General features: G+C 41.5%; 1 protein-coding gene across 5 annotated transcripts in view; it reads left to right on the forward strand.

Annotated features, from left to right (window-relative positions):
* CFAP20DC (CFAP20 domain containing) overlaps positions 1-14667 on the forward strand; it is a 260697-nt gene that overhangs the window by 144085 nt on the left and 101945 nt on the right. For 3 of the 5 annotated variants that reach the window (XM_084794501.1, XM_084794505.1, XM_084794504.1), the window contains 5 exons: positions 4827-4999; positions 5627-5789; positions 7083-7199; positions 8437-8550; positions 12586-12914. In XM_084794501.1, coding sequence (XP_084650627.1) covers positions 4827-4999; positions 5627-5789; positions 7083-7199; positions 8437-8550; positions 12586-12914 — 896 coding nt within the window. The remainder of the gene's footprint in view (positions 1-4826; positions 5000-5626; positions 5790-7082; positions 7200-8436; positions 8551-12585; positions 12915-14667) is intronic. The other 2 variants (XM_084794503.1, XM_084794502.1) reach the window with 2 other exon arrangements.

The raw sequence follows: 14667 nt of genomic DNA on the forward strand, positions 1-14667 counted from the left end.
GCTATAGACTGTGCCCGGGTGCTCATCTCTGATAGACTAGCATGACACTAGTTTTCTATGACTTAGGACATGGCAACATCTCAGGTTAGCTGCATCTTTAGTAATCACTGCACATCCATTACTGAGTAAAAGATTCCTTTAAAAACACTGGTGCTGTGAAGAGGGAAATGAGAACAGGGGCCACTTTAACTGGGGAGTAGGGAAAGAGATAATATAATACCAAGGATATTTGAAAAAGCCATTGAGGAGCATTATTTATAAGCATACTGTAAAACACTGTGTGTTTGTGTGTGTGTGTGTGTGGTGTGTGTGTGTGTGTGTGTGTGTACACAACATCTAAATAAAGCTGCACAGCTTGAACTGATGGTACTCCCAATGTGAGCCGCCATGGACTATCTAAGAAACGCCCAGTACCAGATAATGAGAAACCTTCTTCCCAGTCATTGCTTATGGGAGAGTCCAAGAGGCTCCCACAACAAGATAGTCCTTTTCCATTGCCCTTGCCTGCTTCCCAGAAAGCAAAGATGCCACACTCGTCAGACGCAGGATTTGGAGGAGTCAAGCTAGAACTCACTTGAAAGCTTCCTGTCTCAATATCAGAAGGTGCCATGAAAGCTCTCAGGACACAGAAGTGGTCAGTAGTCATGCCCAGCTGTACAGTCTGTGAGCCATAGTGACCAGCCTGGCCAGATAGCCCCAATAGTTAAAACACTGGCACATACTTTAGGGGTGACCAACAGCTGTCCACGGAGATTTAAGGCTCGCTTAATAGAAGTGAATTTGGGCCTAATAGTTCACTCCCAGCCAACTAGCAGAGAACTATTGCTGCCATTTGCTTAAACCAAAAAAAAAATCTCCAAGTTGTATTCTGATAGTACGAATCCCTATACCAGCAGATGAGTTGAGCTCTTTTTCATGAAAGAAGCTTCTTTTGCAACAAGTAGAGACTATTGGAGACACACACCTGGTGACAATGCAGAGAACAAATAACCATGAGATGCTAGCTCAAATAACCATGAGATGCTAGCTCAAACTATAAATCTGTAACACATCTCCTACACCTGAGACTCAGGAAATATTGGAGGGGGGAAGGGCATTGCAAGACCCACAGGACCAGGTTGCCTTGCTGTTTGTTAGACAAATGTCTTCTAGACATCATGGTGAAGCTACACCCACCTAAAAAAAAGACCTGCTTAATGGCAACAAGAATAGTCATGCTGGTGGGAATGGGGGAATTTCACAGGCCTTGTCCCTAGATAAAGAGCTCTAGGCCGTGACTGCTGAGAGGGAGAACTGGCTTTCTCTGGGGAAAGCTCCCTCATGCATTATCCAGTCCCAAGTATCAGCCCTAAACACATGCCATACATCAGTAAGACCCAGTAGGCTTTGTATGTGTATGCATGTGTCCCTGTGTATGTGTGCATGTTACAGAGCATGTGTATGTGTATACGTGTGTAACAGTAATTGAAGGGATTGTGAACTTGAATGAAAGTGGGTAAGGGCCGTGGTAGGAGATAGAGGAGGGAGGACGCATGAAAATGAGGTAAATATAGTCCTCAGGTATAAAGTTCTCAAAAAAGTATAAAGTTTTAAAAGTTCAAAGTGTAAGTATGAATACTTGATATGTTCATATGTTCATTTTTTTATATTATAGCTGGAGCTTCATCAATGTAATAGCTAAACTCTCCACCCCCAGTCCTTGTTTTATTCCTACATTACATCCGTGATTTTGGTGAAATTCAATCACTGTCTCCCATTTGCCGAACTAAGCATGGCAGACAGGTACATAGAATACAAAATAAATGGTCTTTTACACAAAGGAACTTAAAGTGGTTAGAAGGAAACTGAATTTAGATGAAGAGTGTGAGGAGAAAACAAAACAAGGAAATTGCCCTTGCCCTTGTGAGATACTTGAAGAGAAAGATAAACTTGTGTCTGGACAGTTCTCAGGGCAGGGCAGGGCTCCCCACATGGTGTCAGTCCGTTTCTGGACAGTTCTCAGGGCAGGGCAGGACTCCCCACATGGTGCCAATCCTGCACAGGACTGCACAGCATCCCACAGAGCCTCACTGCTGCTGCTTCAGGGAAATGAACATTACAAGAGAATAAATCATCTAGTATGTGTTCTACGTTATCATCAAAAGTACAAATGATATCTAATAGATTTTACAACTAACCTGGAATTTGAGTATTTTTTTAAAAATTTTCAACCTGAGAAGCTATGGTCTACTGATTCAAATGGACATTTGTTAAGTAAATGGGAGAGTACAGATGCACATATATGTGCTTTTTTCAATTTTTATTAAGTATTTTACATATACATTCATATTATTAAACATATATAGAATAAACTACCTACAGCAAGAAGAACCACAAAACAATCAGGAATTACATATATGTTACGTTCATAGTGTTTTGGTTATTCGTATTTGGAAGCCTTGAAGAAAACATCTTTCCTATCTTGGTGCGTCTAAAATTCTGAATGTAAATCAATATGTCATGTCTCATTATTATCAACTTAAAACATCTATCTAGACCTAAAAACATCTTAACCCCTAAACAACTAAGCTTAATTGTAAAACTAAACTATCTGGTTTTGAACTTCACCAGAGACTGAGTAAACAGGGAATGCAGGTGAGGATGGTTTGCTGCCTGAACAGTCACCCAAAATGCTCTATAACATTGAGGCATCATCTTCAGTCTTTTGCTAGTGGGAAGTTTTGCATTTAACCCAACAGGCATGAGATTGCCACAAGAGTCCTGCTGACATTCAGAGCCTCACCACGCAGACAAACCGCTAACATTTTTATCTTAACCTTCACATCCTTCTCATGGATTCAAACATAAAACCCCAGATGTGTCATTCTAATTATAGTTAGAAGTATCTGAGTTTTAAATCCAGCATCCCTTCACACTCCGTATGATACACGCATTTTCCTTAGCAAGAATGCATTAGATGGCACCTCCATGTCAAGGTGTCAGACGCGGGTCACCACTGACTTTGCATGTACTGGAGCACACACGACAAGAGATGCTACAGACATGTGTAAAGATGAATTTCAAGCATGTTCTCTGATGAGGGAAGTTAGCCTCATGAGAAAGACCCAGAGACATATCTGGAGAAGTGGTACTTAAGACATAAAGACAAAGAAGGAGATGCCTCCTCACCCTAGGGTGACATGCAGCGATGCCTTGAAGGAAAAACTGAAAAAGCCAGGAGAGAGCAGGAAACAAGGGTGTAAGATGGAAGGAGGTGCCAAAGCGGATGGTTCCAGGGGACTAGCCATTGAGGAGCTGAAGGGAAGGAAGTAAAGGAGACAGTACTTCCTGTCTCTGAGGCCTCTGGCTGCATTCTGGAGAATAGATGGTACATAACGCTGGAGCAGTCACGGGAGTACCTTGGGTAATTGTGTATACTCACCATTGTGTGAGAAATACTCTGCACACTCTGTGTGTGTGTCTTTTTTTAAAGCTACTAAAGATAGTAAAAATATTTTCCCTAAGGAAATAATGTAAATAAAATTATTTAAAAATAATACCAAAATATGTATTCTTTTTTTTTTTTTTTTAGAAAAGCAAGTTAAATAAAATTATTCACAACATCTTAACAAATATTGAACTGTGTGTTTTCTTGGGCATTTTCCTAGAGATTATCAGTCACACAAATGGCAAATACATTATTGGTTGCTCTTGGGCAGTCTAGAGAGGCCTGAGACCCAGCACAAACAGTTCACCTGGCAGTGAGAATGAAGTGTGTGCTCTTAAGTAGCGTGTAGAATTCAAGAACAAGTGTAGACACTCTGGGCAGAAGGTGAGTTCTTGCGGAAGGATGGGGCGAGGGTGGGGAAGGGCAGGCACACCCGGGAAGGGACTAGACACTAGACCATGGGAAGGAGAAGCTGGATCTTTTGGAAAGCCTTAAAATGCTAAACGCATATTCTAAAGTAAATGTGCTGGGTAACAGGGCAAGCCGGAAGGTCTTAGGCAGAAAGTAAAGAAACCAGAGTTCCTTCAAGCATGGCACATGTTTCCTGCCGTCTTTCCTTCTTGGCATACAGCTCAGTCACCTCTTTGGGTGCCTGAAGGAGAGATAAACCTGTTTTTTAGGATCCCAAGTGTGGGATCGGAACGGTCTTGTGAGAGAACAGGTGAGGTTAATCCACTCGAAGACCAACCACCTAGTGCGGGAGCTTGATTGTTGCCAGCTGAAAAGATCCCGTGAACAGACCCTGGGAGGAGATATATAAATGAGCCTGGAACTGGAGGCGGGCTTTTTGAGACTTGGGATAGTTTTGGCTGTTCATCGCTCCACTTCCAGATGCTCCTAGAGAGAACCGCTCGAGCGAAAGGCTTCAGGGCTCTGGCTCCTGCTGAGGTTCCGGGTTCTGGTTACTCCAGGTTCCAGCAGAAGAAATCCTGCTGATGATGCCCGGAGTATCGTTCCTCAGAACTGATATCCTTAAGGTTTTGTTAGTGTGTTCCTTAATCCTCTTTTCATATTGTTTAGGTTAGTGGGGTTATAAGTGATGTACGCTCGGTTAATAAGTTGTAATAAAATATATTGGTTAAGAAAATTGAGATAACAGGGGCCACATGGCTAAGTTCGGGAAATAGAATGTAAGGAGTGCCAGCTGCTAAAACCTCCCTCATAATCCAGAGCTCTCTTGCCTTATCAGAAACATCCTATAGATTCTATACATCTGACACACTGTTTTCATTTTGAATAGGTGTTGACTCACACCCTATGGCACCTGAACTCCAAGAAGTACTGTAATGTGGTGATGGTGCCTTTATTCACTAATGGATTGCCTTTCTTTAACCAACAGACCAGTTCATCAACAGAGGAACGGGCAGCATCCGGAACAGCAAAAGCCAAGATGTTTGCCACATTGCATTCGGGTCCAGGGTGCTTGGACCACCTCCACTGTCTGGCAGACGGAATAACCTAAGGCTCTCAAGTGAGGTGGGCAGGAGCATTGAGGAGCCTACCCAAGCAAGGGTAGGGGATGCTGACAGACATGTGGGCTGTGGGAAGAAAGGAAAAAGAAGCTGACTACGTGCCCAAAGTAGGCCTATAAAATTTTCAACAGGAATGTAGAGTCTTAAAAGACTTTAAAATTTGTTCCCTCTGTCATATCAACATAATTAAAATTGTTAGTAGTATTTTAACAAGCATGTTGCCTACAGGCATAGATAGATAGATAGATAGATAGATAGATAGATAGATAGATAGATAGATAGATAGATCCATCTCTGTCAAGAAGAAACGTTAAATGTTGACCAGTGACCATAGGATGCACAGACTCTCAAATAGTCTGTGTTTTGGCTTCCTTCGAATCTTTGGCATGTAGGATGAGTGTTACTGGGCTCTGCTACTGCAGGGGGGCATAGCTCACAGTACCTTTTAATCTGTGTGCCTAGGGAACCTGTTGCCTGCTATTCCATCTCATGCTATTTTTTTCCTTCCATTTCTAGTTCCTTTCACATCACCTTTTAACTATAGCTTCTCTGAGTTTTTTCTCACTTATTTGTCTAAGTTTTTGCCTATATAGGTTTTATAATAATAATGATGATAAATGTAACCGCTGTATCTTTAAGATTGCATACTAATTCCTTTTCCTTACAGACAGTAAGATCCATCGGGTGCAAAAATAGCCAGTTGTGCCAGCAGCCTACCGTGGAGAAGCATGTTAACAGTGCGGAAGTGTCAGCCTTGCCAACACCTGAGTCTGAGCAGCAAGAACAGAAAGGAAACAGTCGCCAAATGAAGCAGACCACACCTATTCCCGGTAAGAAAGTCGCATGGAAAGTAAAAGCCAGTTGAAAATAGTGAGAGATGTTCTTATTGAGATGAGTCAAGACCGAGCTAACTCTAGAAAACGACCACTTCATAGTGAAAAGGGCAGTGGGTACTGAAATACATTTGGAAGGCTTATTCATGCACCATTTTGTCTTCTCTGTCCTTTTGCCTATTGTTATTTTAAGTAGCTATAATGTCCTAGTTTTGCTTTCTGATAGTGACGTCAAAATAAAATAGTATCTGATTATCATTATATTTTGGAAGCTGCATGCTTAAGTTTTACTATGATTTCAGGTTCTGCTTGCAGAGTCCTCTTTATTTTCTCTCATTGATGAAAAGAAAAAATTTCTGTAGGAAGACTGGTCTCATTTCAGATTGAGAGCTCAAATCTAACAGAGAAATAAAGGGATTGGCAACTTGTATCTGTTAGAAAAATTGGGTCCAGAACACAAGACTTAGAATTGTCTTACATTTTTCTTCCCTTCTTGGTCTGATTTCAGTGAATGAGGAAAAGGGGACATTTAAATTAATTTTATTTGAGGTAGAAATTAACAATGACCATTTCAGGCCCGTGAGGCATAACAAACGGCATGAGAAAGTGAATAGCACAGACAGACAGCCTTGCTCTGCCGATGGCTGTCTCTGAAGCCTGCTTCAAAGCTCTTCACCACGGAACCTCATTCTCCTCCTCTTTAAAACAAGTCAGGCATTCTGCCAGGCCCCAGGCATGGTGGTGAATGGTAGGTGCCTCAAATGGTCATTGTGATGAAAACCAGTTCCACAGAAGGTACTGCTCAAAAAAAAAAAAAAAGAAGAAGGAAGGACTTAGCAAACATTAGTTGCTATGGTTATTATTTAAATACCAAATCATACTTCAGAATTCTTCTCTAGACTTAGTCTCCACTCACCAGCCTTCTTTGGAAAACTCCTTGTCCTGCTATATTTTCTCTTTACAGAAAAAGGAATTTTTCTGTCATTTTTTAAATACTTTTTAATATAGCATGTTGTATGAGTAACACCAATCACACTTCTTGTAGCCCTCTATAAATGTTATGAGTCTTATTCTTTGCATGAAATTTATCACTCGTGTAGAAATTCTATTGTTGAAATAGGAATGAACACCTATTTTCTGTAAAGGACTAACTTGTGTCTTTTATATAGCCTCAGATTGTGTCACAGTGATGCAATGAATACTATAGTGATAAATATATTTACTGTATTATTACAATCAATATAGTATTTTCTGTTCTGGCTTTTGTTCTTTGATATGGAAATTTACCAGCCAGTCTACCTATTATGTACCCACATCCCCCTCAAGAACCATCAGCAGATAAGAGGAACAACAGAAGAAGATCTCGGTTGAAAGGCACCAGCAGAGAAAGGACAGAGGCACACTGTGGTATGGCATTGCTTCGGTACTATCTCAGATCTGTGTGTTATTCGGGGCAGTGGGATCTCTCTGCAGGTTGTAAATTTCAAAGGATTATGAGCCAATTCATTTAAAATATAAATGTCTGTTCTGTGGGGATTACGGAAATCAAATTTTCTGCAAAAAGCATTGCTCCAGAGTCTACTCTAACAGAGCTAGCTGGAGTCAGTAGACAGGAGCACACACATGCAGGGCCGCTCCCTCCACTCTCAGGGCTGAAGGAAACGTAAAGGGCTGCTGCTGTTCTTTAAAGGGACCCAAGTGTGATAGAGGAAATTCCCGCCTGAAGTCTTTTCTCCAGTTGAGCTTTATTATCATTTTTTAGACTCAATGTATGTCTTCTCTCTTAAAGCCCTCTCTTTCAGAACGCTCCTTACTCTGCCATGTCTCCCCTTGGATTCTTGGCATATGATACGGTGCAGTTGAACATAACCACATCCACACTTAAGCGTTGGATAAATGGAAGTGGCTGCTCAAGTTATCCCCTTAAAGATGGGATGTGAGGCATGCTTATGTAGATTTGTAGATATATATATTAGTCTATCTTGAAGACAGCCCAAGGATGGGGTGAATAGATCTGTTAGCACAATTTTCCAAATTTTTAAGATTCAGTCTGCCAGGTCTTATGTTATTTTTATTAAGGGTAGGTAGAAAAACTAATTCCACAGTAAAGCTCACATCCATCTTCTTACGGCAATGAGAAAGAGAGCTTGTTTTAAAAGAGTTATAATCTAATTCTGTGGGGGAAAATCAAGACAAAATAGAAGGTCCCTTTAAAATTATGTGCGTTCTGGAGTTATTTTTATTACAAAATATAAAATTTAAATCTAAAACGTCCCTGTGCAAATCAAAATACTGTAAGGTAAAGTCCTACGAAAATGCAACAGAATGTATCATAAAACATTCAACTATTTTTTTTATTAGATGAGGGATTTATTAAATGAGCGTGGGGAGAGAAGGAAGGGGGGGGGATGGGTACCCCAGAGAGAGGAGGGAACAGAAGGAGGGAGAGAGGGAGAGAGAAAGGGGGTAAGGAGCAAGAGAGCAACAGTGGAATACTGTAAAAATGCACACGAACCACAATGATGCCTCTCGTTTGCTCTCAAATATCTGAAAAAAAAATATACAGAATTAATACCACCCTTCAAAAACAACTTTCAATAAGCATCAATAGCATGCCAGAGTGGAAATATCTCTTTCAATACAGGTAGTTCCTCGGGAAGTAACAGGAATGAAGGGGAAGACGCCACCGCCGCCCTCGGCAGTGTCACCCAGCCAGTGAGCGCCAGCACGCCAGAGCCCCACGCTCCTGACCCAGCAGGTCGGCATCCTTAGTATTCACAGAATATAGTTGTGCCAACTATTACTGGAAAGTCTGGGAGTCTACCACCATTGTCACCTATTACTAGGGGAATTGGAGTCCCATCTTGAGGTTCATAGTTTCATTAATAAAATAGTTTAGGAATGGTCTCAAATGAAAACTTAGAAGCAATTTTTAGAGTTTGAAAGAAAACTCCCCAGTGCAGACTAGCTGCATCTCTCAGCATCACCTCTGTAAATAAAGGGAAAAGCCTTGGCCGTGGACATCAGCCAGGGGGCAGGCAGGAAGCCTCCGTGGCCAAGGGGGTGGGCAATGCTGAGGAGGACAAGTACCTCATCTCATTAAACTCCACCTCTGTCTTTCTCAGGGTTTAAGGTAGACTTGTCTCCCTAGGCTGGGTCCTGCCTTCCTCAGAGACTAGTGGCCTGACCATGTGGCTTGTGTTTTGGGTAGGTTGGAATGCCAAGCCTCCATCCCTACCAGACAAATGACTTTCCCTAATCTGTCCTCACAGCAGAGCCCTTGCTTTAGGCTACCTTAACCCAAACATTTCGAACTCGGTCATTTCAAAAAAAAATGATGATACGATTATTTGCTGAAATGTATCATATTTTGTAAATCTCCCTTTTACCCTCAAATCTTACGTCACCACTTTAGTGGATGAAAGGGTATTTTAAAACCTGAGTTGTCCCATTCAAAAATGAAACTTTAAAACTTTGAAGCCTTGCCCTCTCACTGAGACACACACCCACCCACCCACCCACCCCCGCCAAGTTCATCCCCTCTTGTTGTTTTCCAGTCTTCTGTATAAATGGAGAGCACTGAGCCCATCAACATATCGTGCCTAGCAGGTGTCTGCTACTTTTACAAAGGCAAATTGTTTTTGAGCAAAGGGAAAAGGAAAATAAATGAAAATTGTTTGTAGTTTGTCAGTCTTATTTATGCAGTGTTGAAACCTTCATTAAAATGTTAGGTGCAATTAGTGTCTCTAGCATAAATCTGACTGTGTAGGAAAACTAATTAGATGTTTAGGTGATCATTCTTACGTTTATCTTGTTTGCTGCAATATTGTGATTACACGGTAATTTACATATTTCTCTCTAAGAAAACACACCAAATTATTCATTACAATTGATATGGAAATACTTGAGGTAAAAGTACAGATTCCAGAAAAAGCTTGTGGTACTGAGATAATTAGTATCACTTTGGTGTAAAACACTCCTCTCACTTTGACTTTTTGACAGTTAATAATGTTTGGCAAGGAGGCCCTGAATAATTGTCTAATGAATAGTGAAGATTCCCATAATCCTTTTTGCTCCTCTGCTCCACACATCCGTGTACAGAACATAGCACATTGGCTTTTATAACCATGTTCAGCCTCAGGCTTGGCCCATGAAATTTTTATAAAGTGCCAGGTGTGTATGTAAATAAAACAGGCATACCAATCAAACATCTGAGAAAATACTTCCAGAAAAATTATTTTCAAACTATTACTTGATTTGTAGATATGATTTTACCATTTATTAACATGGAAAGAAAATTCAAATACTAATGGATGGTGACCAAATGTATTTTAAGACATAAAATGTCATCAGCATTTTTCAGGGCTAGCTGATATTTTTGTATTTATAGTTGTCAATGCTGAAAGTGCCACTTCACATAAATACCTAGTGTTTATAAGTAGAACAAAGGGCTGAGCAAACTAAGGACAACATGGGCCTTATCAGGGAGAAAAACCTGCCGAAGGGGTCCTTAGTGGAAGACTCAGACCCAGGTGGGTGCCTACAGGACAGAACAAAGAAAGGCCAAGGAGACTGAAATGTTCCCTTCCTCAGCCAGCAGTAAGCCACCGCCGTGGATAGCTAGGAAGATGGTGTTTCCTCTGGGATGAAGAATGCCAGGCCACTAGTGGACATCTCTTATGGTCAGTTGTTTCCGGGATCAGTAGGTCAGGGAAACAAGAATACAAAAAAGAAAAAAGAAAAGAAAAAACACTTGGGAACAAAGTTACTTTAGTTCTGGGTTTTGTGGCTGTTAAACCGAAACAGAGCCACTTTACGAATGGCACAGTCACTGCTAACAGCGTGAAAGGGCTGTTCTATAAAGTACCGCAAACTCCGTCCCAACCCTGAATTTCTACATTCAGTGGTCTTTACCCTTCTTATTGTTAAACTCAAGCCAGCAACTCAAACAGTAATTCTGTTTAATTAAACATTCTGAGGCCAGACATGGTGGTTGTATACCCTTAATTCTGGCCCTCCCTAGACAGATGGAGGCGACTCTCTGTGAGTTGCAGTTCAGCCTGGTCTATATGTAGTGAGTTCCAGCACAGCCAGGGCAACACAGAGCAACCCTGTCTCAAAAATGAATGAATGAATGAATGAATGAATGAATGAATTAAAAACTTCATATGCCCAGCAAAACCACTACCATTCAGAGCAGTCTCAGATCCAAGCTGGGGCGTTTCAGACAGCGTGTGTTTGAATTATAGTGTGATGGCGTGCACTGCCCACATGGTGTGTTCAGCCTGGGAGCTGCAGGGAAGTAGCGCCATGCAACATGGGCGAGCACCGTCAGAAACCCCTGCGATTCACTGTGCAGTCATTGTATTTTGAGTTAGCTTGTGAATTCAGAATCCTTTTTATTGTTAGCAAACGTTTACAACTCCAAAGCTAATTTATACAGTCCAGGGTTGAAGACGCTGTTTCAGAGTACTCACTGGGTTTACAAAGCCCCAGTGTGTGCCTAGTCCCTGCAGTAGGGTTTCCTGCCCCAAACAGCCATGCCCAGTCAACTTGTTCATTCCTCCTGCCCACACTGACTCAGACTGCACATACCTCTGGGCAGAGATAAAGTAGATCTAGCCTACTCCAGCCATGGACCTGTACATTACATATTTTATCAACCTCTTTACCACCAGTCATTTTGTGTAACGGTGGTCCATGGTGAGTAACTGACGGTTGCAGTTTTGAGCTGCTTGACATCTGTGCCATCAATGTCATCTTGGTGAGAGGTTTCTGGGTCTTGCTTTCAGAGTGTAGGCTTTGTAGTTGGCAATTCTTACATCTCCCATGGTTACCTTCACTGTGGTCATAACCGCAGTAGCCTACAGGGTCCATCGATTCATGGCTGTGCAGAACAGCTGAGAGCCCCGCCCCAGGGACAGTGCAGGGAGAAAAGGTGCTCTCAAGGAAAAAGGCTAAGATGGGGAAGTAGTCCTCTTTGCTGCAGCCTTTCTAACCGAAGCAAGCAAACATTGCCTTTAGTTTAATTTCCTGTAAACATTGTCCTCTCACATTGCCTAGATCATAGTTATAAAACCCCCTTCCGTGTGGTGTAAAAGGTGAAAGTTTTTTAAATAGTTGATAAATTATTTTTTTCTTAGCAGTCATATGCAGAATTAAAAAAAAAATAAGAGCAAAAATTATATCAAAATATCTTCTAAAATTAAATATGAAAGGGTATTTCAAACTTGAGAAGCTACCACTCGGATTAACAGTATTTCTGTGGATTTAGCTTGCAGTATCTGCAAGGTTTTGGCTGAATTATTTCCATCCACAAGTGGCAGAGAAGCAGACCGCCAGTTGTCCCTCCTTGGGTTCCTTGACTCGGAACCCACAGTGACCAGATGGTCTGTGTAAGAAAGCTTGTTATGGGCTGTCCTCTGCCTTCCTGAGGTAAAAGGGAGGTGTTGTAACTCAAGTCCTCTCAAGACTGGACTGCTGCCCTCACTGGATGTCAAATTAATAAGGATGTGTTATACAGAACTTGCTGCAAGACAGGTGATAATTATTTCAGTCTTACAAATTTCCTGGCCAAGGTTTCAGCTCAAATGGAGAAGTGTAAATGAGTTGCCTGTGGCCGTGGGCCCTGTTCTGTGAGCAACTGGGTAGCAAGGCCCAAGATGGTGGAGAAACCGCCTCCCCTGGCTTCTTTCTGCCTTACTTGATGAAGCTCTGCTTCAACAAGAAATGTTTCCTAAACACCTGCTAAAAGAACGCTTACTGGAACACTATCATCTTTCCCCGATGTCAGATGAGTGGATATTCCCTGAAACAGCCGAGCCGACCTCCGACCCAGCGTGTGGCAGTCCGTCTCTGCTCCGCGATGTGGACTTGTGCATGGCTCCACACCTGTGGCTGGACAGCAGCAAGGACAGTGAGCCTGAGGCAGAGGAAGCACGGATGGTACCCCAGGACATCTTCACCTTCTCATCCAGACCGAGGTCCGCGCCCCACGGGAAGAATCATGATATGTCCCCCAGGGGGTGCCCATTTATCCTGAACCCAAAAGAGGACAGCAAAGTGACAAGGAGAGACACCGAGCTGGAAGACAATTTTTATGGCAGCGACAGCAGCGAAGAGGTACACGACTTGATGAGTAAAATAGGCTTAAAGCACAGTGTCCCTTTCGTGCCAATGAGCATTAAAACGTGTTGGAATGAAAGGGGGGAATCAATTGCTATTTATAAAAATGCAGCAGATTGCGATGTCAGTCAACAGTTCCATCAGGTTGTTATGGTAACTAAAAATTTCTGGAGGTTTTTATTATTAACAGCCAATTTTATGTTTAATTATGGAAGCCAGTTTTTCAGTTGTTTATATTTTTATTTTAATCTTTGCCTCACAGAATTAGAAATAATTTACAGTTGAGTACATGATAACAAGACCACTGCAAAGCTGACAACCCAATGTCAGGGTCTCTGGAGATCGGTAGTGCAGTTGCGAAGCATTCAGAATTGACACTTTTCTGGCTCCTTCCTCCCCTGCCATCTTTTCACCTTAGACCTATTAGGACTCATTATTTTCCATATGGTCCCAGAATTTCAAGAGTTGTGCCAATTAAAGTTTAGATAATGAATCATGAATTAGTACTGGGACTTTCCTTACAGGAGGTGTTTGTCTAGAATTATTTAGAATATAAATATGTGTAAGTTAGTAAACTGATAAAAATTTTTCTTATAAATTTGTTAAACTCAAGCTGAATTTGGCTTAGAAATATTTGTTTAGAAACTAAATGCTATAACTATTATCTCCATGTGAACTGAATGGGATATGCATTTTCTCTGTGCATGTGCATGTGTGTGTATATTTGTAGTTCGTGTGTATTGGGTACACTTGTGTACAATGCATGCGGAGGCCTCAGGTGTCACTTCCACCTTTTTTTCTTTATGAAGTATGGTCTGTCACCGCCTGCGGCTCACTAAGCAGGGTACTCTGGCAGGGCAGTCTCCTATTTCCCGTGAGCCACCTCACCCTGCTTTTTCTGGGAGTTTTCAGGCTCAAAATCAGGTCTTCCTGCTTGTCAGGAAAGCATGTTACCCAATATGTATGTATGTATGTATGTATGTGTGTGTATGTGTGTATATATATACATATATTTATATCCTTATTCTTAACAATAGTAATTCCTATGTGTTAGAGAAACATATTTTAAAAGCACCATAGTCAAGTTAAAGTTTAAGAAAGTATGTGCACATAATATGATGTAGAAATAATTAGGAAAAACTCATATGTGTGCTTCCAGGCTTTTTGAAATGCCTGTAGCTGAGTGAGAATGCCCCGTGCACAGTGCACTGCAAATAAGGTCCTCACCTCCTCTGTGCAGAGCCAGCTGAGAATGTGAAGACACTGCTCAAAGCTTTCACAGGAATTACTGGGTTTACATCTTTTAATCAACTTTGTCAACACAATATATGTTGGATCCTTTTTATCTAATACCCTGGCTTCTGTGTGTGCTCAAGTAATACACGATGCTAAACATGGTGGCATTAAATGCCACCATATTAATTGCTGCTATTAGACATTTATATCTTTTGCCCCTGAAATCATTAAGCTGTAAAAAGTATAAAATGGACTTTTGTTTTCAGCATCTAATAGGGTTTCCATCTTGCACCATCCCTTCTAAGTTTCACTTGACCAAACTGGTCAGTTAACTTATACATATAAAGTATAGGCTTATGTCTTTCCAAGGAGCACACAGCACTATCTTGTCACCTTACCTTGGGCTGCACTTATCACTGGACTATCACAACTGGCCAGCGCCCAAGTAAAGACATGGAGACTATTAGTAATATATGAAAGCTTGGCCTTGGTTTAGGCTTGTTCCCAACTAGCT

This window comes from Acomys minous (genome assembly GCF_964271855.1).
Source record: "Acomys minous genome assembly, chromosome: 9".
Classification (NCBI taxonomy): Eukaryota; Metazoa; Chordata; class Mammalia; order Rodentia; family Muridae; genus Acomys; species Acomys minous.